The 19,137-nt window shown below is 51.2% G+C and overlaps 1 protein-coding gene across 11 annotated transcripts in view; it reads right to left on the minus strand.

The window, feature by feature from the left end:
* Positions 1-19,137, minus strand: part of SPTAN1 (spectrin alpha, non-erythrocytic 1) — a 62,039-nt gene that overhangs the window by 32,440 nt on the left and 10,462 nt on the right. For all 11 annotated transcript variants that reach the window (XM_044264762.1, XM_044264761.1, XM_044264759.1 and 8 more), the window contains exons 2-20: positions 16,697-16,936; positions 15,409-15,534; positions 11,051-11,191; positions 10,799-10,945; positions 8,924-9,057; positions 8,619-8,763; positions 8,385-8,539; positions 7,469-7,604; positions 6,127-6,228; positions 5,173-5,310; positions 4,723-4,833; positions 3,958-4,035; positions 3,677-3,832; positions 3,245-3,449; positions 2,572-2,753; positions 2,002-2,245; positions 1,689-1,811; positions 931-1,148; positions 57-149 (exon numbers count right to left, since the gene is read on the minus strand). In XM_044264762.1, the coding sequence (XP_044120697.1) occupies positions 57-149; positions 931-1,148; positions 1,689-1,811; positions 2,002-2,245; positions 2,572-2,753; positions 3,245-3,449; positions 3,677-3,832; positions 3,958-4,035; positions 4,723-4,833; positions 5,173-5,310; positions 6,127-6,228; positions 7,469-7,604; positions 8,385-8,539; positions 8,619-8,763; positions 8,924-9,057; positions 10,799-10,945; positions 11,051-11,191; positions 15,409-15,534; positions 16,697-16,933 (2,871 nt within the window). In that variant the 5' untranslated portion in view covers positions 16,934-16,936. The remainder of the gene's footprint in view (positions 1-56; positions 150-930; positions 1,149-1,688; positions 1,812-2,001; positions 2,246-2,571; positions 2,754-3,244; positions 3,450-3,676; positions 3,833-3,957; positions 4,036-4,722; positions 4,834-5,172; positions 5,311-6,126; positions 6,229-7,468; positions 7,605-8,384; positions 8,540-8,618; positions 8,764-8,923; positions 9,058-10,798; positions 10,946-11,050; positions 11,192-15,408; positions 15,535-16,696; positions 16,937-19,137) is intronic.

The raw sequence follows: 19,137 nt of genomic DNA on the forward strand, positions 1-19,137 counted from the left end.
TGCTGGAAGGGCCGGGGCCCTGCAGCTTCCTGTGCCCCAGAAGGGCCCCAGCTCACCCGGCATGACTGAGCCTGGTCCCGCAGAGCCTGGATGCTGCTGCCATAGGCGCTGAGATCTGACATCAGAGCTTCGTGTTTCTTCAGTAGAGCCTGAAAGCAAAGTCACAGATGAGCCCAGCGCAAGGAGCTGGGGCGCCCTGGCCACGCTGCCCCAGTGACCCGCCAGCGTCCTGAGACGCGCTTGGTTACACGCTTGGTCACCTCCTGCTCCACACTCTCCCCCCGTTTCTAACGAACATCAAACGTGGAGGGCGTATTCTATGTGATTCACAATACTCTGTTTTCTCCCTGCCCGTCTGTGCCTCTGCGGGGCTGGGAACAGACAAGGAGACACAAGGCAGTGTCGCACACATGGGGAACCCACCACCCATCACGAGAACTCAACAGCATCAGCAAACCGAAGCGCGCCGGGTACGTGCCCTCCCGGTGGCTGCTACTCTCCCTCGCCATGTGGGGCTTCACCATCCCCTTCCACCACCGCTGCCCCCGCCCCATCTCTTAGCAGAATCCGGTTTGCTGCATCAACATTCAGGTACTCTGCTCACGCAGACTCGCAAGCTAAGAGGTCAGTAGAGCACCACCAGCCCTTCGTGAGCAAGATGTCAGAGTCTGACTCAAAAATGCAAAACACAGGCTCATGGACATGTGTGCACGTGCATGAGGAGAGAACAGAGGAACAAGAAGAGAAAGACGCTTGTGGTAGGAGGTAGTCTCCGCTCTCTCATGGCCAGGCTGAGTTTCCACGGTGGAAAGTAAACAGGTTCTAAACTGCCCTGAACACTGACAACGCAGAGGCCCCACCTGCCGCACACGGGCACCTTCCCAGCAGGGCCCCGCCGCGAGCCCCGGCAGGCTCCTCGCGCTCACTCACCTCCGCGGAGTCCTCGTCCTTCCCGTAGTCGGTGCTGCCCACGATGGGCTCCTTCTCCCGCATCCAAGACTCAGCCTCGTTGGCGTCGGCGAAGTATTGCTGGGCCTGCAGCGAGTCTTCCAGGTCTTGCCGCCGCTGGGAGGCCTTGGACTTGAGGGACTCCCACTTCTGGTTCAGTTCACTGAGCTTGGCTTTCACATCCTCGGCAGCAAAGTGGCCTGGAAGGGAGGACAGTGCAAAGGAGGCTGCCAGGGCGCCAGACAGACGGGCCTTCTAGGCATCCATGGCCCCTCACTGATGCCGCCGTGGCGAGCCAGGCCCCTTAGTCCCGTTTTAGGAGGTTCGGGTCCCAAACTTCTAAGTGATCTGCTCTATTTTTGCCTCCTCGAGCCATGATCTCCAACCAGACCCTACGAAGCAGCTGCCCCAACTGACACCAGGGACTGGAGCGCAGACACAGAAGGAAAGCTTAACAGCGCCACCCCCGGGTCCTCACTGAGACACGCACCAGGCTGTTCCACTCTGTCCCCTACTTGACCTCAACCGACCCTCACAGTGAGGTCAGGAGGAGGCCTTATTACCTGCATCTCACAGGTAAGATGTTCAGATCGAGAGGACAGGGTTTAGTCAAGGGCACACAGTGAGAGGGCGGAGAAGATCCTCAACCCCACAGCTCAATCTGACTCGAGTCCACACACTTAACCACAAAAAGGACGTAAGGACAAGGGCACAGCGCTCCCCGGGTGGCACCCTCTCACCTTCCTCCACCATGGCGTCCCCCTTCTGCGTGACGGCTTTGATGCGGGGCTCGTGGCCAGCAATTTCTGCTTGGAGGGCCTGGTGCTTCTTCAGCAGATTCTGGACGCCAATCAAATCTTTGCCTGAAAGCAGAAACCGCTCCCTGGTCACCCAAGCCATCAAGGGCAAAGTTAGCCCTGTCGTTCTTCAGGTTCCACCAGGGTTCCAGTTTAACTTAAACTTGACCTTCCTTGTTCTGACATGCACCTCCTTATGCTAAGAGAGTAGAGCCCCTTCTCAGACTTGATTCTCATCTGGCGGAAGCAGACTGACCTCTGTTGGTGGACGCGGCAATGGGCTCTTTCTCCCGAATCCACGTCTCCTCGTCCTCCACGTCACGGAAGAGCTGCTGCAAACGCAGGGAGTCAGCCAGCTTCTGCTTTCGGGCGATCATGGGTTCTTTGAGTGCCTCATAGCGAGCCACGAGGGCTTCCTGCTTTTTCTTGATGTTTTCGGCGTCAAAATGCCCAGCATCCTGAAACTGGCGGGCCTGAATGGTGATGCCATCAATTCGATCCTGGGGATAGAAGAGGACAGAGGCTTGAAAGCGTGGCAACTAGGTTCTGGATGGATCCAATCCGACTTCAAGGGTCGTTTGATCACATACAAAAATACTCTTCCCGCCCGGGGAGCATTTTTTTCTGCCATCTCCTTCCCCCATTTGGGGCTCCCAGAAAGCTCTGTGGGAGGAGTTTAATCGGAGAAGACGGAATACATAAGGCCACCTAAGCAAACCCACACCTTTCATCCTTCCCAAAACAAGTGTGGTCTGACGTCGCTTGCTGTTCTTCGCTCCCATTTCCACACTACTGGCCTGATGACAGCCCCCAAGTCCCCCTCTACCTGGTGAGCGGCCACGTCAGCCTCCAGCAGGGCGTGCTTCTTCTGGAGGTTCTGGACGTTGGTAAGATCTTTGCCGTAATCGTCTGAAGCCAGGTGACCCTCCACTTCATACAGCCACAGCTCGATATCCTCGACGTTGCGGTTGAACTGCTGCTGCTGGTTCGCCTCGCGGAGCTTTATCCCTGGTCAAAGGAGCACGTCTGATTACCCATCTGTTCACGCAATCCTTCTGCCAAGAGCGCTCACCACGACGGCACCTTACTGAGGGACTCGGGGTCAGGACCGCAGCTAACGCTTCGTGTCCTTCACAAAGGACAGACAGTGAGATACGGACTTGGAAGTTCCGGGGGAGAAGAACGTCTGAGAATTACCGAGTGTCCTCGGCTCTCAGCTGAGCCTCGATTTTCAGTGATGGGGCCCAGTCCAGTCACGGCCGGGTGACCAGATCTCCCCCTTCTGACTCAGGCTCCCCCACTCACCAGCAACGTCAACCACACGTGCCCCATCACAAAGCATCGAAAACGCACGGCAATTAACTCCCACCCGGGACATGAGCCTGCGTACATCTCCGGGTCCCCCTTCCCTGGGTGCTGTAAGTCCCTGCACTTAACCGGGAAGGGACGTGGAAACCCCCAGCCTTCCTGTCACAACCCAGGGAGACACCTCCTCTCACCCTTCAGTTCAGTGGCTTCCAGCAACTTCTTCCACAAACTGATGACCTCATTCATCCGAGCAGCTACCTCATCCTTGGCGTAGTGGTTGACATCAATCAGCTTTTGCCCCGCTTTCTCCAGGGCGTCAATGCGGCTCTGGTTGGCCGAGAGCTCAGCCTCAAAAGCCTGATGCTTCTGTACTTTTCCTTGTAGGTTGGATGGGTCCTGCCAATAAAAGGAAAAAGGGGGATCTACCTTGAACCTGAGCATGGTCAAGCTACCCTGTGTTACCTTCATACTTCTCTTATAGGCAGGGGGTGGAGGTAGAAAACCGCTTACATTAAATAGTGCAGTTTTGGGGATTCCCTATTTCTTTCTTTAGCTGTAATTTATCTGAGAGCTGCCTTTAACCTCCTAGCCTAATGCTATACCGCAACGCTGCAAGACGTTACTTTATAGGCTTCATCTGTGGCAGTTTTCATCTTCTCGTTGACCCAGCTCTTGAGCTCATCCGAGTCGCGGAAAAACTGCTGCAGGTGGAAAGAGTCGGCCAGCTGGGCCCGGCGACACATGGCTCTCTCGTGAAGGGCGTTGCGGCGGCTCAGCAGCTGAAAGACAAGAGCCACGTGAATCTCTGCTTCCTACTCCCCAGGGATTTCTGGCTCAAGACACGCGTCCCAGAAGGGAGAGCCGGGGACCGAAGGGAAGGCACGTGGGGAGCCCCGGAACGCACCGCATCTCGGCGGGTGGCCACATCGTCCATGGCGTAGTGGTTGTTCTGAATCAGCTTGGTTGCAAACTCATCCAGCGCCTATGAGGGAAGAATCGGGGTCCCTCGCTGGTAACCACATGGTGGCACAGCGTGGCCTCGTAATGACTGACCGGTCACAAAACACTAAATCCTAACACAGGTCAACGTTTCTCCTTTAATTCTGAGCGTCTGCTTGACGGTGTCAGTCAGAGCCAACACTGTCACGCCAGCTCCCTTCCGGACGGGAGACGTTTGCTGTAGCTGATGTCAGGACACGTCTGACAGGATCAGACGAGGGGCACAACAGGTCAATGGCCTTCCAGTTCCTGCATCTAAGAACTGTTTCCCAGAGGAAAACCTCTCGCATGAGCTCCAACTACTTCTACTCTTTAATTTTATTTTTTGAAGATTTTAAGTAATCTCTACACTCAACGTGGGACTCGAACTCATGACCCCAAGATCAAGAGTCGCACGGTCCGCTGACTGAGCCAGCCAGGCGCCCTGAACTCTAACTACTCGCAGTGGAAGTGAAACGTCGGTGTGGAGGTTGACATCACGAGAAGATCTCGTCCCGTGAGCGACGGCAGGCCTCCTGCGAGGCTGAGCTCTGCCACCACGGCGAGGGCTGCAGCTGAACCCGGTCTCGCGGGTCCTCTGACGTGTGTGCCCAGAAACCCTCGAGAAGAGAATGGACTCTGGGCGGAACCTGAGGATCACCCAAAGCTGCGACGACGAGAAGGGTCTTACTGTGATCTTTTCCTCCTGGGCGCTGAGGGACTTCTCGAAGTCCTCGTGTTTCTTAAGGAGCGCCTCCACGCTGTCCAAGGAGTCTCCCAAGTCTTCGTTCAGCAGGAAGGCCTGGAGAGAGAGACCGAAGCGCTCAGAGAGACGCTCCCGTCCTTTCACCCTTAAGGCTTTTGGCAAGCAAAGGAGAGGGTGGCCGGAACACGCAAACAGGAGATTCTACAGCTTTTAAACTCGCAAGATCTCTTCCAGAAAGCCTAACGCCCTTTAGATTCCCTCAATACTAATCTAAGGAAAGGGTGACCCCCGAGCCCGGCGGCAGGAGGCAGGCCGGCAGCGGCGCTGGGGGTCCCTCGGCGAGCCCTCCTCTCCCGAGTCACAGCCGCAGCGCTGCTGACTCCCTGCCCGAGCCAGGCCGGCCGCCCCAGCAGCAGCCGCGAGGGGAAGCCGTACCTCCTGCTTGCTCATCCAGTTGTCCACCTGCTCGGTGTCGCGGTAGAAGAGCTGCAGGTCCATGCACTGCTCGTATTGCTGCCGCCGCAGCTCCCACAGCTCCAGCAGCGCGGCCCGCTCCTCCGCCAGGATGCTCAGCTGGGGGGGGGGGGGGGACACGAGGCCGTGAGGACAGCGCAGGCGGCCGCCCACCCCCACGTGGAGATGTCTAACCCTCACGCTCATCTTCAGGCCTGTTTTCAGGCTGGCAAAAGGGGGGGGGGGTAGTCCCAGGCACTTGTGTCAGCCACGTCACGGGGAAACACGCAGACCCGGAGCAGCGCGCGTGCTCACACGAAGCAGAAGAGGGAACTCCAGCTCGTCTGGAATTATTTTACTGCCACGTTATCAAAGGACATTAGGTCAAAATGCTAAGGAAACTTCGGGTGGCAGAGGAAGGGCATCTTTCTAAAGGGCGGGCAGCAGGAACGGAGTCAGGGGTCTCTGCGGACAAACGTCGACTGGGTGGGTGTCCCGTAAAACACGGGCAGCGAGCAAATGCCCCAGACGGCATTTTTAGGCCCCAGAGTTGACAACAAGTGTCTCTGGAACGTCTCTCCCTAGTCTACACAATCTTAAAACATCACTCTCCGTGTTCCTCAGCTACCCTGATACTCCGATCCTGTGGCGTCAACTCAAGAAGGCGATTCCTTGGGCTCCACTGCTAACGCGGGACTCCACTCCCTGCAAAGTCCTCTTTCAGTAGGAGATGGGTCACAATCGCCCCAGACGGATGGGACTTTCCGCCTCCGATCACACAGGTCTTCTTTCTCAGTCCCTCAAGGAGCTGCCCCCGCACTTCCCAGCGCAAGCTCTGGGGAAGCTTCCCGCACACCACGGCCACGTGGCCTGGGTACTCCAGGATGGGTTAAAAGCTCCCAGAGCCGCTCCGCTGAGGAACCTCTCCTCGCTTACCTTCTCTCTCACTTCATCCGAAGCATAATGCCCAGCGGCCAGCAGGGCCTGTCCGGACTCATCTGCAGATTTAAAGCTGTCCTCGTGAGCGTCGATCTCACCCTGCGGCGAGAAAAGGCACGATGTATGCCAGCAACGCAGAGAACAAAAATGCTGACTTTCACACAGACGTTACAAATCAGGATATCCCATCTCCATCGAGGAGCGGGACCAGCAAGGAGGCCACGCTCCCTAACATCAGTCTGGGTTACCAGTCACAAGGGCACCATTTACTGGGAAGTCTTTTTGCCATTGACTTCTCAGGCCACCTCTGTCCAATCCTATCACACTGCCATATGCTCAAGGGGTCTGAGCCCCGTCGTCTTCTGTTCCGCTGGGGTCTCTCTGCCCTCCTTGTGCCAGGTAAGTAGCTTATAAAATCCTGATAGGATTTTATAGTACCTATAGGTAGCTGCTTCCCCTGGTCCCACCCCGTTCTTCAAAATTGCCTCAGCTGTTTTTGAGGGTTTTTTTTTTTCATCTAAATCAAGTTTAGAATCAGCTTGTCTCACTCTAGAAACAAAGACCTTCCAGGTTTCTGTGTGGAACAGCACTGGGTCCTAGGGAGAATTTTTCTACCTTTACCAAAGATTGTTCCAGCCACACGAGAGAAGACGTTCTCCTTTTCTCTTTCTTTCTTCAGTCTTTCAACAAAGCCTAACTGCCTTCTCCACAAATGTCTTCCAAAACTTTTGTTAGACATATTCCCAACTACATTGTACTTTCTGACACAATTATAAGTAGCATTTTTAAAAAGTTAGGTTTCTGTTGCCAGTGTACTTGACATTCATATATTGACTTTTTTGTATCTACCACATTAAAGCCTCTCAGAAGACTTACAGTAATAATAATTTTTACAATCCTGTTTCGTAGTGCTTTACAAAACTACTCAGCCATTCGAAACCTTTCTAGGTAAACCTATTAAGAGCTCATAAAACCAGTTTTCTTTGGAACATAGCTTAGGAAAAAAACAGAGTAAGAAATTTAATTACACCAAATATGAGACTCAGCATTTAAACGAAGACACTGTTTAAGACGGGACGTGACTGATGCACAAAGCGGTTACACCTCCATCCTGCCAGGGCGAGGCCCTCACTTTTCCAGACCAGCTTACTCTCCTGACATTTAGCCCGCTTCGCCATCTGTGAGAAGCAGGCAGAGCCAGTCTCCAAAGGCAAAACCATCAACAATCCCGTGGTGAGAGCCACCTGTGGACAAAGTTTCAGCCACCTGGCTGTGAGAGTCCCATCCTGATGCCTTACAAGCTAAGGCCTTTCCTTCTAGAAGATGTTGGAGACACTACCTTATGCTCCTGATGCCTGTCCAGCAGGGCTTCCGCCCCGGCCACGTCATTGGCGAGCTCATCTGCGTTGATGAGGGCTTTCATCTCAGTCACCCAGCTGGTCAGGTCACGGAAGTCAGCAAGGAATCGCTGAAGCCTAGAGAAAACCCAGGTAAGTCGTTAGATGTTCCCAGTGGAGAGCCCGGATGAGAAATGCCTTTCTAAAGCTCTGAATTCTGTCCTTAGACAACTCTAGTCCTGGGATACAGAGGATTCTTCAGTCTGACCATAAAGGAGAGCAAGAGAAGTTATGAAATCAATCCTTTAAATCAATCCTTTAAAATCGAGGTTGTGTCCATTACTGTGATTCCCCAGTCTGGTCCCTTCTCTCCAACTTCCTCGTCATTCCCCAGTTCCAGCTCTGGTTAGGAATTAGCATCCTTTCGGGCGCCTGGGTGGCTCAGTGGGTTAAGCCGCTGCCTTCGGCTCAGGTCATGATCTCAGGGTCCTGGGATCGAGTCCCGCATCGGGCTCTCTGCTCAGCAGGGAGCCTGCTTCCTCCTCTCTCTCTCTGCCTGCCTCTATGCCTACTTGTAATCTCTCTCTGTCAAATAAATAAAATCTTTAAAAAAAAAAAAAAAGGAATTAGCATCCTTTCATTTCCTAGTCCTTGATTTACTCAGTTTTAATGGTATATTCTTTCCACTGGTGCCGTGATCACTAAGGAGAGATTCCCACTTCTACTGGTCATAATGCAGCAATATAAAAGGGAAAGATATTCACAAAGTCATAAATACAACACACACACACACACACACACACACACACACTTTCTCTCCCTCCCTCTCTCTCTCTCTCTCTCTCCCCGCCAGTCTCCAAACACATAGGTCATAGGCAGGAAAAGGCCCGCCGCTGAGCCCGGGGAGAGGATTCCCACCTGTAGGAGTCGTTGAGGCGGGCGTGCCTCTCGGCGGCCAGAGTCCGGATCTGCTCCCAGTTGGCAATCAGCTCCTCTCGCTTCACTTGAATCTGCGCGGCGCTCAGTGGGTGCGACTGCTGCAGGCGGTCGGCCTCGGCGCACAGGGCTTTGACCTGGAAACGGCCCCCATCAGACCGTGCTCACAGCCCGCCCCCCGACGCTAACTCAGGCATGGCTGCTGTCCGAACCCACCTTGTCCTCCAAAGCAGCGAGATCTCTCTCCAAACCCTCGTGCTTCCGCAGCAGAGCCTGAACGCTTGCCAGGTCGCGGCCAAAATCATCAGAGGCCATTAACTGCTCCTTTTCCTTAATCCAGCTGATCGTCTCATCCACATCCCTGTGGAAGGGAGACACCAGGGCAGCCACTTACGGTGACCGTCTAGAGCTGGGGATTCCAGACCCCCGGGCGGCTCCAGCATCTTCTTGGCACGTGCCGAATCCGGGACCTGGCCCCCCAGGTGCGTGCCCGCGCCCCGCAGCCCGCCCCGGCTCAGTACCTGTTAAATCGCTGAACCTCAGCCGCCCCGAAGAGCTTCCCCTGTCTCTGCAGGGCCAGTCCCTTCAGCCGCTGCCAGGCCGCGTTCACTTCGTCCTGCTTGGTCTTGATGGTTTCCTCCTCGGGGTGCTGCTCCTACAGGGGGGAGAGCAGAGGCCGGCCTGGGTCCTGAGCCCCCAGCTCCTCCCAGTCCCTGCCTCGGCAAACCTTCATCTTTCCGAAGAAATACTGGTTTTTTGTGTGAAATGAAGCCAAGCTTGTATAAAACTAGCTTCCTGGGGCACCTGGACGTCTCAGTTGCTTAAGTGTCTGACTCTTGATTTCGGCTCAGGTCATGACCTGGGGGTCTTGAGTTCGAGCCCCACGTCAGGCTCCACACAGCCTGTTTAAGAGTCTCTCTCTTCCTCTCCCCCACCCTCCCCTGCTGGCTCTCACGCTCTCTTGCAAGTAAATAAATAAATAAGTAAACACAACTGGCTTCCATTTCGTCTTACCTAAAAAGGAGAGAGTCACTATCTATCCCTTGGAGTAGATGGTGAGGCCATAAGGCAGCAGAGGTCATCAGTACCAAAAACCTTTACGTTGTACCAACACTTCGGCTGCTGTGGGGTGGCCTCACCAATGTACCCATGCCTGCCCAAGGGCTGGGAAATCTGTTATTTCGAATGTTCACGAGCCCATCACGCGTTCGTGCCCACAGACGTGATCTTCAGGGTCTGCTCCTCCCTTCAGACTGGAGCTCTCTTAAAGCTCCCTTCCCCACCAACCACATTTTTTAAATAAATGTGGTTTAATAAATAATTAATTTAATAAATAAATTTATTTTTAAAATGTAATAAATAAAAATGTTTTTGTTTTCATAAAACTAACACGTAAAGTAACAAATAAAGCATTTCAGGGTTCTGGGATCCATCTGTGAGATCTCGGGCTTGGCCTGACCGCTCTTCTCAGCACAACCCGACGGTGCCCCGAGGTTCTGGGGCAGGGGGTGGGGGCTCACTGTGGAAGGTGAGGTATTTCTGAGGAATGCTGGCTTCATCACTGGCCAGAGAGGAAACAAGTACCAGCCCTGAAGCAGATCCATACATTTAAGATTTAGAGCCCCCAAATCAAGTTTCCCTGAAAGCAAAAACTAGTTCCTGCTGCCGGACATCCGTGGAGCGCTCTGACCCCCGCTGCAGACACAGAGGAGAAAGCGGCAGCTTAAGGAGCCGGCACACAGGCAATGGGGAAAGGTTCCATCATCCCCTCTTAATGGCTCAGAGCCGCCAGGGGAGAGCCCATTCATTATCGGGTTCCCCAGGCTCCCAGGAGAGCAGGCAGGCGTCCGTGGAGGCCGGCCAACCCCCAGAGGCATTCACCACCACACCCTCATCTGGGAATCCTTGACACCAGCCGCAGCAACCCAATAAAAGCATCGCCAAGCCCTACCCGAAAGTGGGTGGAGGCAGCAGATGAACTCTGCCCTTCCTGTCCGTGGCCACAAGCTAGAAAGCAGTTTCTACCTTAGGAGTAATCGGCACTGCTGCCTTACTTAGATCTGAGCAAAACTCTCACACAGGCTTACCAAACCTCGCTCACTCAGAAACCAGCGAAGTGCTCATTGAAATTTTCTTCTGAGGCCCCCTGGGGGACTCAGTGGGTGACGTTCAGGTCATGATCCCAGAGTCCTGGAATTGAGCCCCACATCGGCCTCCTTGCTCAGCAGTGAGTCTGCTTCTCCCTCTCCCATGGCCCCTGCTTGTGCTTCCTCCCCCACAGATAAATAAATAAAACCTTAAAAAAAAAGTTATCGAAAAAACCCATAAAATTTTCTTCTGAAAGCATCGGAGAGTTCTATTAGGACATGGAAGGAGTACAGAGCACGGCTGCCTACCTGAATGAGCTTGGCGGCAAACTGGTTCACTTCATTAACTCTTTCTTCATGGGCAGCCATATCTGTTTGAAACTCTTCAAATTTCTTCTGTAAAACCTCCACGTGCTCCAGGTCCTGGCCCAGCTCCTCAGAGGTCACAATCGCTTCCTATTCGGGGACCATGACAGAGCCAGAGTCACCGACCGACACTTGGAAACAACGGCGCCCAGAAACGCAGCTCACACTCTGCAAACCCGCGCCCGGGACACGTACCTTGTCATTGATCCAGTCCATCACGTCCTCACACTCGCGCAAATACTGCACGAGCTTCTGGGCCTGCAGCAGTTTGACGCCCTTCTCCCGCATCTTCTCCAAAAGCAGCTCCCACTGGCGGTGCAGCTCCATCAAACGAGTCTGCGGGTTAGAAATCAACCCCAGAGATCACAACCGTTTCTATGGGACCTGGCTCCTCCAAAGACTTCCCGCAGGCCAGAAAGCCCACAAGTCAGAGCTCAGAACAAGTCTTTCTAAAGATAATCCCCCCCCAAAAAAGATACTCCTCGAAAGGAGAGGAAACCAGAACTCTGAGAACAGGAAACAGCAGACAGCGTACAGTGGTTCCGGAGGTCTTAAAGAACAAAAGAACTGACCTTCGCAGGTGGATTTTGATTGTGGTTTACTTCAGGGGATTATATTCAACTATTATTGATATTCTATTGCTTATAATTAATGTTCTTAATAATGAGTCGTTAAGTGGGATTCCTGGGTCAGAAGGCTACTGTGGAAGGAGAGAGGAGGAAATGACGTGGAAACTGAGCAGAAATCCCTGAAGGGTGTGCTCGGAATTTGTGGAGGGAAACAATGAAACGAGATCCTATGGGCACCGTGAATGCAAAGAAATAATGACAAGGCCCAAGTCAATAGGAACACCTTCGTATAAAAGGAGAAGAGGGCACCTGGGTGGCTCAGGTGGTTAAGCGTCTGCCCTCAGCTCAGGTCATGGTCTCAGGGTCCTGGGATCGAGTCCCACATGGGGCCCAGCGGAGAGCCTGCTTCTCCCTCTGCCTCTCTCTCTCTCTGTCTCTCATAAATAAATAAATAAGATCTTTAAATTTAAAAAAATAAAATAAAATAAAAGTAGACGAGACGGTGTCCTGAAATGTCATCAGCGACTGAGACGATTTTTGGCAGAAAAGGTTTTGGAACTTCTGTGAGAAGATAGTTTATGGGGGTGCCTGGGTGGCTGAGTGGGTTAAAGCCTCTGCCTTTGGCTCAGGTCATGATCCCAGGGTCCTGGGATCGAGCCCCACATCGGGCTCTCTGCTCAGCAGGGAGCCTGCTTCCTCCTCTCTCTGACTGCCTCTCTGCCTGCTTGTGATCTCTGTCTGTCAAATAAATAAATAAAATCTTTAAAAAAAAAAAAAAGATAGTTTATGGTCCAATATGTCTTGGGTTGGGTTTATTTTCAACTTCGCCTGAGTGGCAGCCCGAGGCCCAAACATACTCACTTCCCAGCATCTTTGGGTTCCCACTGGCACAGTCCTAGTAAGGACCCGTCCACAACTGGGGGCACGAATTCCAGTTTCCGGGATGCTTTCCGGTATCTAATCCAATCTCAGTGTGTTGCCTCTGCCTACCCAAGATACTGGGAGTTTCCACATAACACTGGTAGGCCAAAGGGCAAACACACGGCAAGGCTGAAAACTCATAGAAGAGAAGTCCGGGATCCACCCATGGTTGAGACGCCCCTCCCAGCTGCCTAAAAACTTGAAAGCCAAGGGACAGCCAACATGGGTGGATCCTCTTAGAAACAAGAGTGTGCAGTTTCTCGAGAAAGGAGAAACAGCAGTGGGAAATAAACACTCACACAATTCACTTCCACCACTGGCAGGATGCAAAGCCGCCTGCCAATGGGAAGAAAGTGAAAGGCACTCCAAGGTTGTGGGGCGGGGGTGGGGGGGGACCACAGGCAAGCAGCAGCCACTCAATGTTCCACCTACTCGGATGTGGGACCCGATGTGGGTGGCGGTGACTATGGGGCGCCACGCGGTCCGGTACGGTGTGAAAGTCTAAACCGGCGACAGACAGGTTATCCAGGACGCAGAAGCAATCTTCACCCTCCACTCCCCACCCCCGTGAACCAGCCTGCCAACCGCTCTGAGTATAGGGCCAGGTGAAGCTCCAAGCCAGGATCACCAGGGGAACTGTGAATGAAAGCCCTCTGCTCCAATTAAAAACGAGACCACTGGGGCACCTGGGTGGCTCAGTGGGTTAAAGCCTCTGCTTTCGGCTCAGGTCATGGTTCCAGGGTCCGGGGATCGAGCCCCGCATCAGGCTCTCTGCTCAGCAGGGAACCTGCTTCCTCCTCTCTCTCTGTCTGCCTCTCTGCCTACTTTTGATCTCTGTCTGTCAAATAAATAAAATCTTTAAAAAAATAAAAAATAAAAATATATAAAAATAAAAACGAGACCACTGAAGGCTCCCCCCAAAACCTAACCCTCAAGTCCATGGTCAGTCTCCCACAAAGTTCCCTTTCACTCCCTCAGGTAAAGAACTAGGGCAAAGCCTGCTCCAGTACTGGAACCACCTCCCGTTCCTGGTGCCTCTGATCTCGGAAACATTGCAGGTCAGAGAGTCCAGCTTCCCCAGCGCACTGCTGCCCGGGAGCAGGAGGGGGCGGGCAGGCAGGTGCACTTGGGGATTGCATGGAAAGAGGCCGGGGCGGCCCGGTTCTGGGGCATGAGCAAACAGCAGGAGCTTTCAGAGAAGCAGCTGGCCAAGAAAATAAGGAAAGGGGACAGAAATGACATACAGCTTGGAAAAATACAGGAAATAATTGTCAGTAGACAAAGGCGTGGACTGGAATTCCAACGGCCATCTACTAGCTGTGGGATTTGGAGGAGTTACTCAAACTTCTCGGAGCTTCCGTGTCTTCCCTTCCATACAGTGGGGATGGGGGTACCTAGCGAGCTTCTACCGGAGATCAAAGATGACCTGTGTCAAAATGGCCAAGTGTTTGCACATAAATAGCTACTCAACAAAGAGTGGCTAATAGTACTTTTAAATACTGCTTTCGTAAGCTCTCCAGGAGAAGGGTGGTCACTAACAGCTGAATGGAGTGAGTGTTGGCATCTCCTCCTCTCCAGATTAATCACTAAAGTCAAGCACCTGACCTGTCTCTCGTTTCCCTTCTGCCGCCTGGTAATACACTAGTACATCACCACGCACTCTGGAAAACAACTTCTATCGAGCAAATAATACAGCATGCTGCTTTCATTTACTTCAAGACGGTGGACAAAACAGTGGGAAAACGAGCAGAAAGATACTTATATTTAATCGCAGAGACACATGGTACATATTTAATCGCGGGGATACATGTTAATTACCCAAATGGGTTGAATGTAATTAAATAGTTGGTCACATGGCATTCAGAATTTACTCTTCTACTCATGTCATAACTAGTAATAGTTAATTATTAATAATAAGCCCAGGGCTGACTTCAAGTCTTCAATATGAGACTGTGGAGTGCATTAGTGCAAAAGAGAGACAATAGGTATTTATTGTTGAAAACCACTAGACCGGATCCTACGGGAATGAAAGCTCCACAGGGTGTTGGGGAGGAGGGGCTGGGGCCTTTCTACTGGGGCTTATGAATGTAGCTTTCATCGAACTCTCCACAGTTGCCTTGACTGGTAAGGGACTGCAAAGGCCAGTCCCTCAAGAGAACGGGCCTTTGGATGACAAAGAACAAGACACACAGACAGGAAGGAGATAAATCAGAAACAGGAAAGAGTATCGAGTATCCTGTTATGAGAAACCAAGTGTGCAAACTTCATCCTAAAGAGGTCTGCTTTCCCTTAGTACCTTGGTACTGGAAATGTTAGGGCCCAGCAGATCAATTATCCGTGAACTGTAACCAAACGGGCCCAATCACACAATGTAAGGACATTTGCTTCACAGCTGGCTGCTTCAGTCACTAGGTCACCGACCAACAGGTGCCACAAGTCACTGCTCACAGCTGGGCCCTTAACTGGCTTGGGGATGAGACCTCAACAAACCACCTCCTAGGGCAAATCACCAAGATCCAGGCCTCGAGTTTTCAACAGAGAACTTTACGGTGTCTGTGATTAATCCTACTGATCTTTGTGTCCTGATCCCCAAATTCACCAATTTCACTAACATGCTCTCCCCTCTAATTACCATCTATACATTTAGGTTTCATTTATGTAATCTTCTTTAAAGTATAATCACATTCTAATCTGTTTTACAATAAGAATATTAACTCCCCACTGAGCAGACACATACTTGTTTACATTCATACTGAATCACCATATTACAAAGGCAAAACTTCACAAATTCTCTTAAAAGGCTAGAAAAAGCTATTGACTTTGGCTCAGATCACAAGCTCATAGTTCATGGGATCGAGCCCTGTGTCGGGCTCCACACTCGGTGGGGAATCTGCTTGAGGGTCTCTCGCTCCCTCTGCCCCTGTCTCCCTCTCCTGCTCTAAAAATAAAAATCACCAAAAAAGCTAGGAAAGTCTTTTTTAGAAACCCGAATTGGCACTTAATCCACATTCCTCCCCCAACCAGACCAGATGGCCTCCCGTAGCAGGCACAACTCCTACTCACCCTTATGGTTTCAGATGCAAAGTGCCCTTCTGAGATCATCAGGTTACCAGTTTCATCCAGTTTAACAATGGCTCCTGAGTTGGCCTGGACTTCAGCTTCAAAGGCCTGGTGCTTCTGAAGCTTGCCCTGTTGGGGGACCGTGAGGTGAGACACAGCTGCAACCACATGCCAGCCTCCTTTCTGCCCTGCCCCACCTCAGGTCCCCTTAGTTCTCCCCTCGTGAATCCCGTTCCCTCTAATTAGGGACACTCAGCATCACCCCCACTTCCCCACAATTACTCAGATACTCTGACCTCATCTATACGGCTTTTGGAAGCTTGGCCACTGAGGGCCACCAACTTTGCGCTATCTTTACTACCAGGAAATTAGCCTTTATGTGGATATCCAATCCTTCTAGAAATACAGGGCCACACCAACAATTAGCATGTACGATTTACTCCCGGATAATAATCCATCCACATTCACTCAGTATATGACACTTTCTTCTCTTCTTGGAGGACTCTGGGGGTAGTAAGAGAACCATGTGTTCCCCTTGCTAAAAAAAAAAAGTCCTTCACCAAAATCAATGAGAAGAAAGGCTCTGTCCTTTTTTTAAAAAACAGCTTTACTGAGGCACAATTTATATCACAAAATTAACTTCAGTTACAATTCAATGATTTTTAAAGGCTTGCTTCTGATAAGACTTACCAGTGAGTTGCTTGAAGAGATACCTAACTATAAAATCTCCATCAGCAACACTATTAGTGTGTCTTTCTCGAAAACTCATATTCTAAGAGCTCAACCGGGGCCACCTGGGTGGCTCAGCTGATTAAGCGACTGCCTTCGGCCGGGCTTGGGTTATGATCCCAGAGTCCCGGGATCAAGTCCTGCTTCAGGCTCCCGGCTCCACGGGGCGTCTGCTTCTCCCTCTGACCTTCACCCCTCTCATGCTCTCTCTCATAGTCTCTCAAATAAATAAATAAAATCTAACACTAAAATAAAATAAAAATTCCAAGAGCTCAACCCAGACCCTCCCCCTGAAACCACCAACAGTTGCAAGGCAGTGCTTTGAGAACCATCAGCTAGAAGCATCCAGAAAAGAACGCCCCCGAGATTCCACATACATCTTCGTGTGTACAGTAAAACACACACACCAAGGGCTTTTCAGAATAGTGAGTTAGTCCTGCCTTATGTCTGATCTACATTCTTCGTGCTCAAGGTCATAATTAAATGACTTTTGTGTGACTTTGGGGCAAAAACTATTTGAGCTCCTGAGTCCTGGCAGGAAACTCAGGGAGATGAGACGCACCTGCAAGTTGGTTGGGTCTTTGTAATTCTCATCGGATGCGATTTGTAGTTTCTCCTGAATCCATTTCTCCAGCTCCTCAGCATCTCTCTGGAAAAACTGGAATCGATAGGAGTCTTCGAGCTTCTGGCGCCGGAGGGTTGAGAGCTCCTTGAAGCGGTGGTATCTGTCTAGGACCTGCTGCCGCCTCTCCTGGATGTCCTCTGCTGTTTCCAGCACTTTGACCCCACTTGGGTCCATTTTCTGAAAAGACAGAATGCCCTGAACTAAGTAAGCACCACACGACCAAAGTGGCTTTTACGGAGTCAGCCTCTCTGAAGGAAAAGAATTACCAGAGAGCCCTGGCAGATGAATGAAAGGAGAAGGTAGTCCCTTCTCAGGACAGAACACGAACATTAATTCTAGTCCTTTGTGAAAAACAGCCATCCACTCGCTGCGACGGTCCCTCAGAGGACGCCTCACCAACACCACAGCCAAACCCAGAGAAACCGGGAGAACTAGAGTTTCCCAGCAATTCTACACAGGCTTGAAGGAGTCAAAGGAAATGCCAAAGTGGTTCTCAAAGAATTACTGAAAAATCCATTCGAAGGTCCTGAAACCTGGTCTCTGCATTCCACTGTGTGGAGCTTAGGAAGAATTCACTCTTACTTAAATCAGTTTTTCTATCTCTCCAGAACTCAGCCTGTTATACAATGAAGAAAAGGGGAGGATTACAAAGTAACACGGTCCTTAACACCAAGACTTCATCTAGTCAGAGCCCCTGAGTTCCCAGTTATCGGGAACCATAATCCCACAAGTCTTCCTCAGGCCACCAGAGCGCCTGCGCCAGGAACAGGCTGTGTCCCGTGAATGTGCACAAACGGAAAATCACAGTGCAGCTTAAAAAAAAGAAAGTGTGGAGAGTTGCACACCCAAAACTAGTAAAGATGGTAGGTCAACTACACTTCAGTTAAAAAAAATTCAGGTTTATGTCACAAATACTTGCATTACATAAATTTTAAAGCAATGGATGCTTTACATAAAAAAAAGAGTCATGGTGATTACTAATAAACAGGAGGTTATGCCTCTAAATCTGGATCTGATGTGACACTCAAAACCAGAAATCTAAACACAAGAACAAGAAGGTGTGGGGCCAGGTTTACCCTGCCCTCCGCCCGCCTGCTCCCGTGGACGGCACACTGGCGTTCAGCATCAGTTTCAAGTTCGCTACAAGGGCAGGCTGATGGAGGAGGCAGCACTCCCCACAGTGCTCAGTCGGCCCCAACTTTAAAACCCCAGATTTCTGGACACTTTCACCAAATTCTCACGTCAAAAAGAAAACCTGACCTATGGGTGGGCAAAACCCAGAAGATGCACTCCACGCTCTTCAGGAGCAAGCCTGATTCCTCTAACCTACGGACTGTTGACAAAGAGCTTCTAAATCGGGCACCTGCGTGGCTCACCTGCGGGATGGAGCCCCCGCATCGGGCTTCACTGCTCCTTGGGGAGCCTGCTTCCCGCCGCCCCCACCCCCCCCTACTGTGACTTCTCTCTCTGTTAAATAAATAAATAAAATCTTAAAAAAAAAAAAAAAAGAAAGAAAGAAAAAAGAGCTTCTAAATGTGTCAGTACCACATGACCTTGTGCGAGGCACTTTCCTGTGCCTCGGTTCCCTATGATGACTAAAAATGGCAGGTGAAAATGGGGCATCTCAGAACCTGTCCGAGGTCAAATTCCATTCTACAGAAGATTCAGAGATTTGGTGGGAAAGCAGAGCAGATAAACTTTCTAGCCCCTCCGGCTACTGCCCCGTAATTTATATACAGTATAAAAACCGTGATGGCCAGGAGACATTTGAGAGCTCTTCTGGCTCACCGGGCTGGGCTAACCGGAGACAGTGAGCAGGCGAGGGACAGCAGGGAAAACTGCTCCCAGCATCCAGCTGGGATGGAAACAGCATGGGTGGGATCTGGGTGAGGTCACTGTTTTTAACTCTTTAGGGATTAAATCAGCTTCAAGAGGTGGCAACAAAGCATCCCTTGGACCTGATCTACTCTAGGACTACTTTCCTAGAAAGCTACCAGATTCCTTATCAAGAGGACATGAGGGGATTCTGGCCAACCACCATTGTTTCCAAATTATTCTCCACATACTGAACCCTTCTTTTGGTTGTATTATTGTTTCTCCACAAAGTCTGATTGATTGGGGTGCCTGGGTGGCTCAGTGGGTTAAGCTTCTGCCTTCAGCTCAGGTCATGATCTCAGGGTCCTGGGATCAAGCCCCACATAGGGCTCTCTGCTTGGCAGGGAGCCTGCTTCCCCCTCTCTCTCTGCCTACTTGTGATCTCTGCCAAATAAATAAAATCTTAAAAAAAAAAAAGAAAAAAAGAAACATGTTCTTGGCCACATCGCTCCCATGCTTTAAGATCTTTCAAGGCTCTGTTCTTTTTTTTTTTAAAGATTTTA

Source organism: Neovison vison, chromosome 9, assembly GCF_020171115.1.
Source record: "Neovison vison isolate M4711 chromosome 9, ASM_NN_V1, whole genome shotgun sequence".
In the NCBI taxonomy this organism is placed as follows: Eukaryota; Metazoa; Chordata; class Mammalia; order Carnivora; family Mustelidae; genus Neogale; species Neogale vison.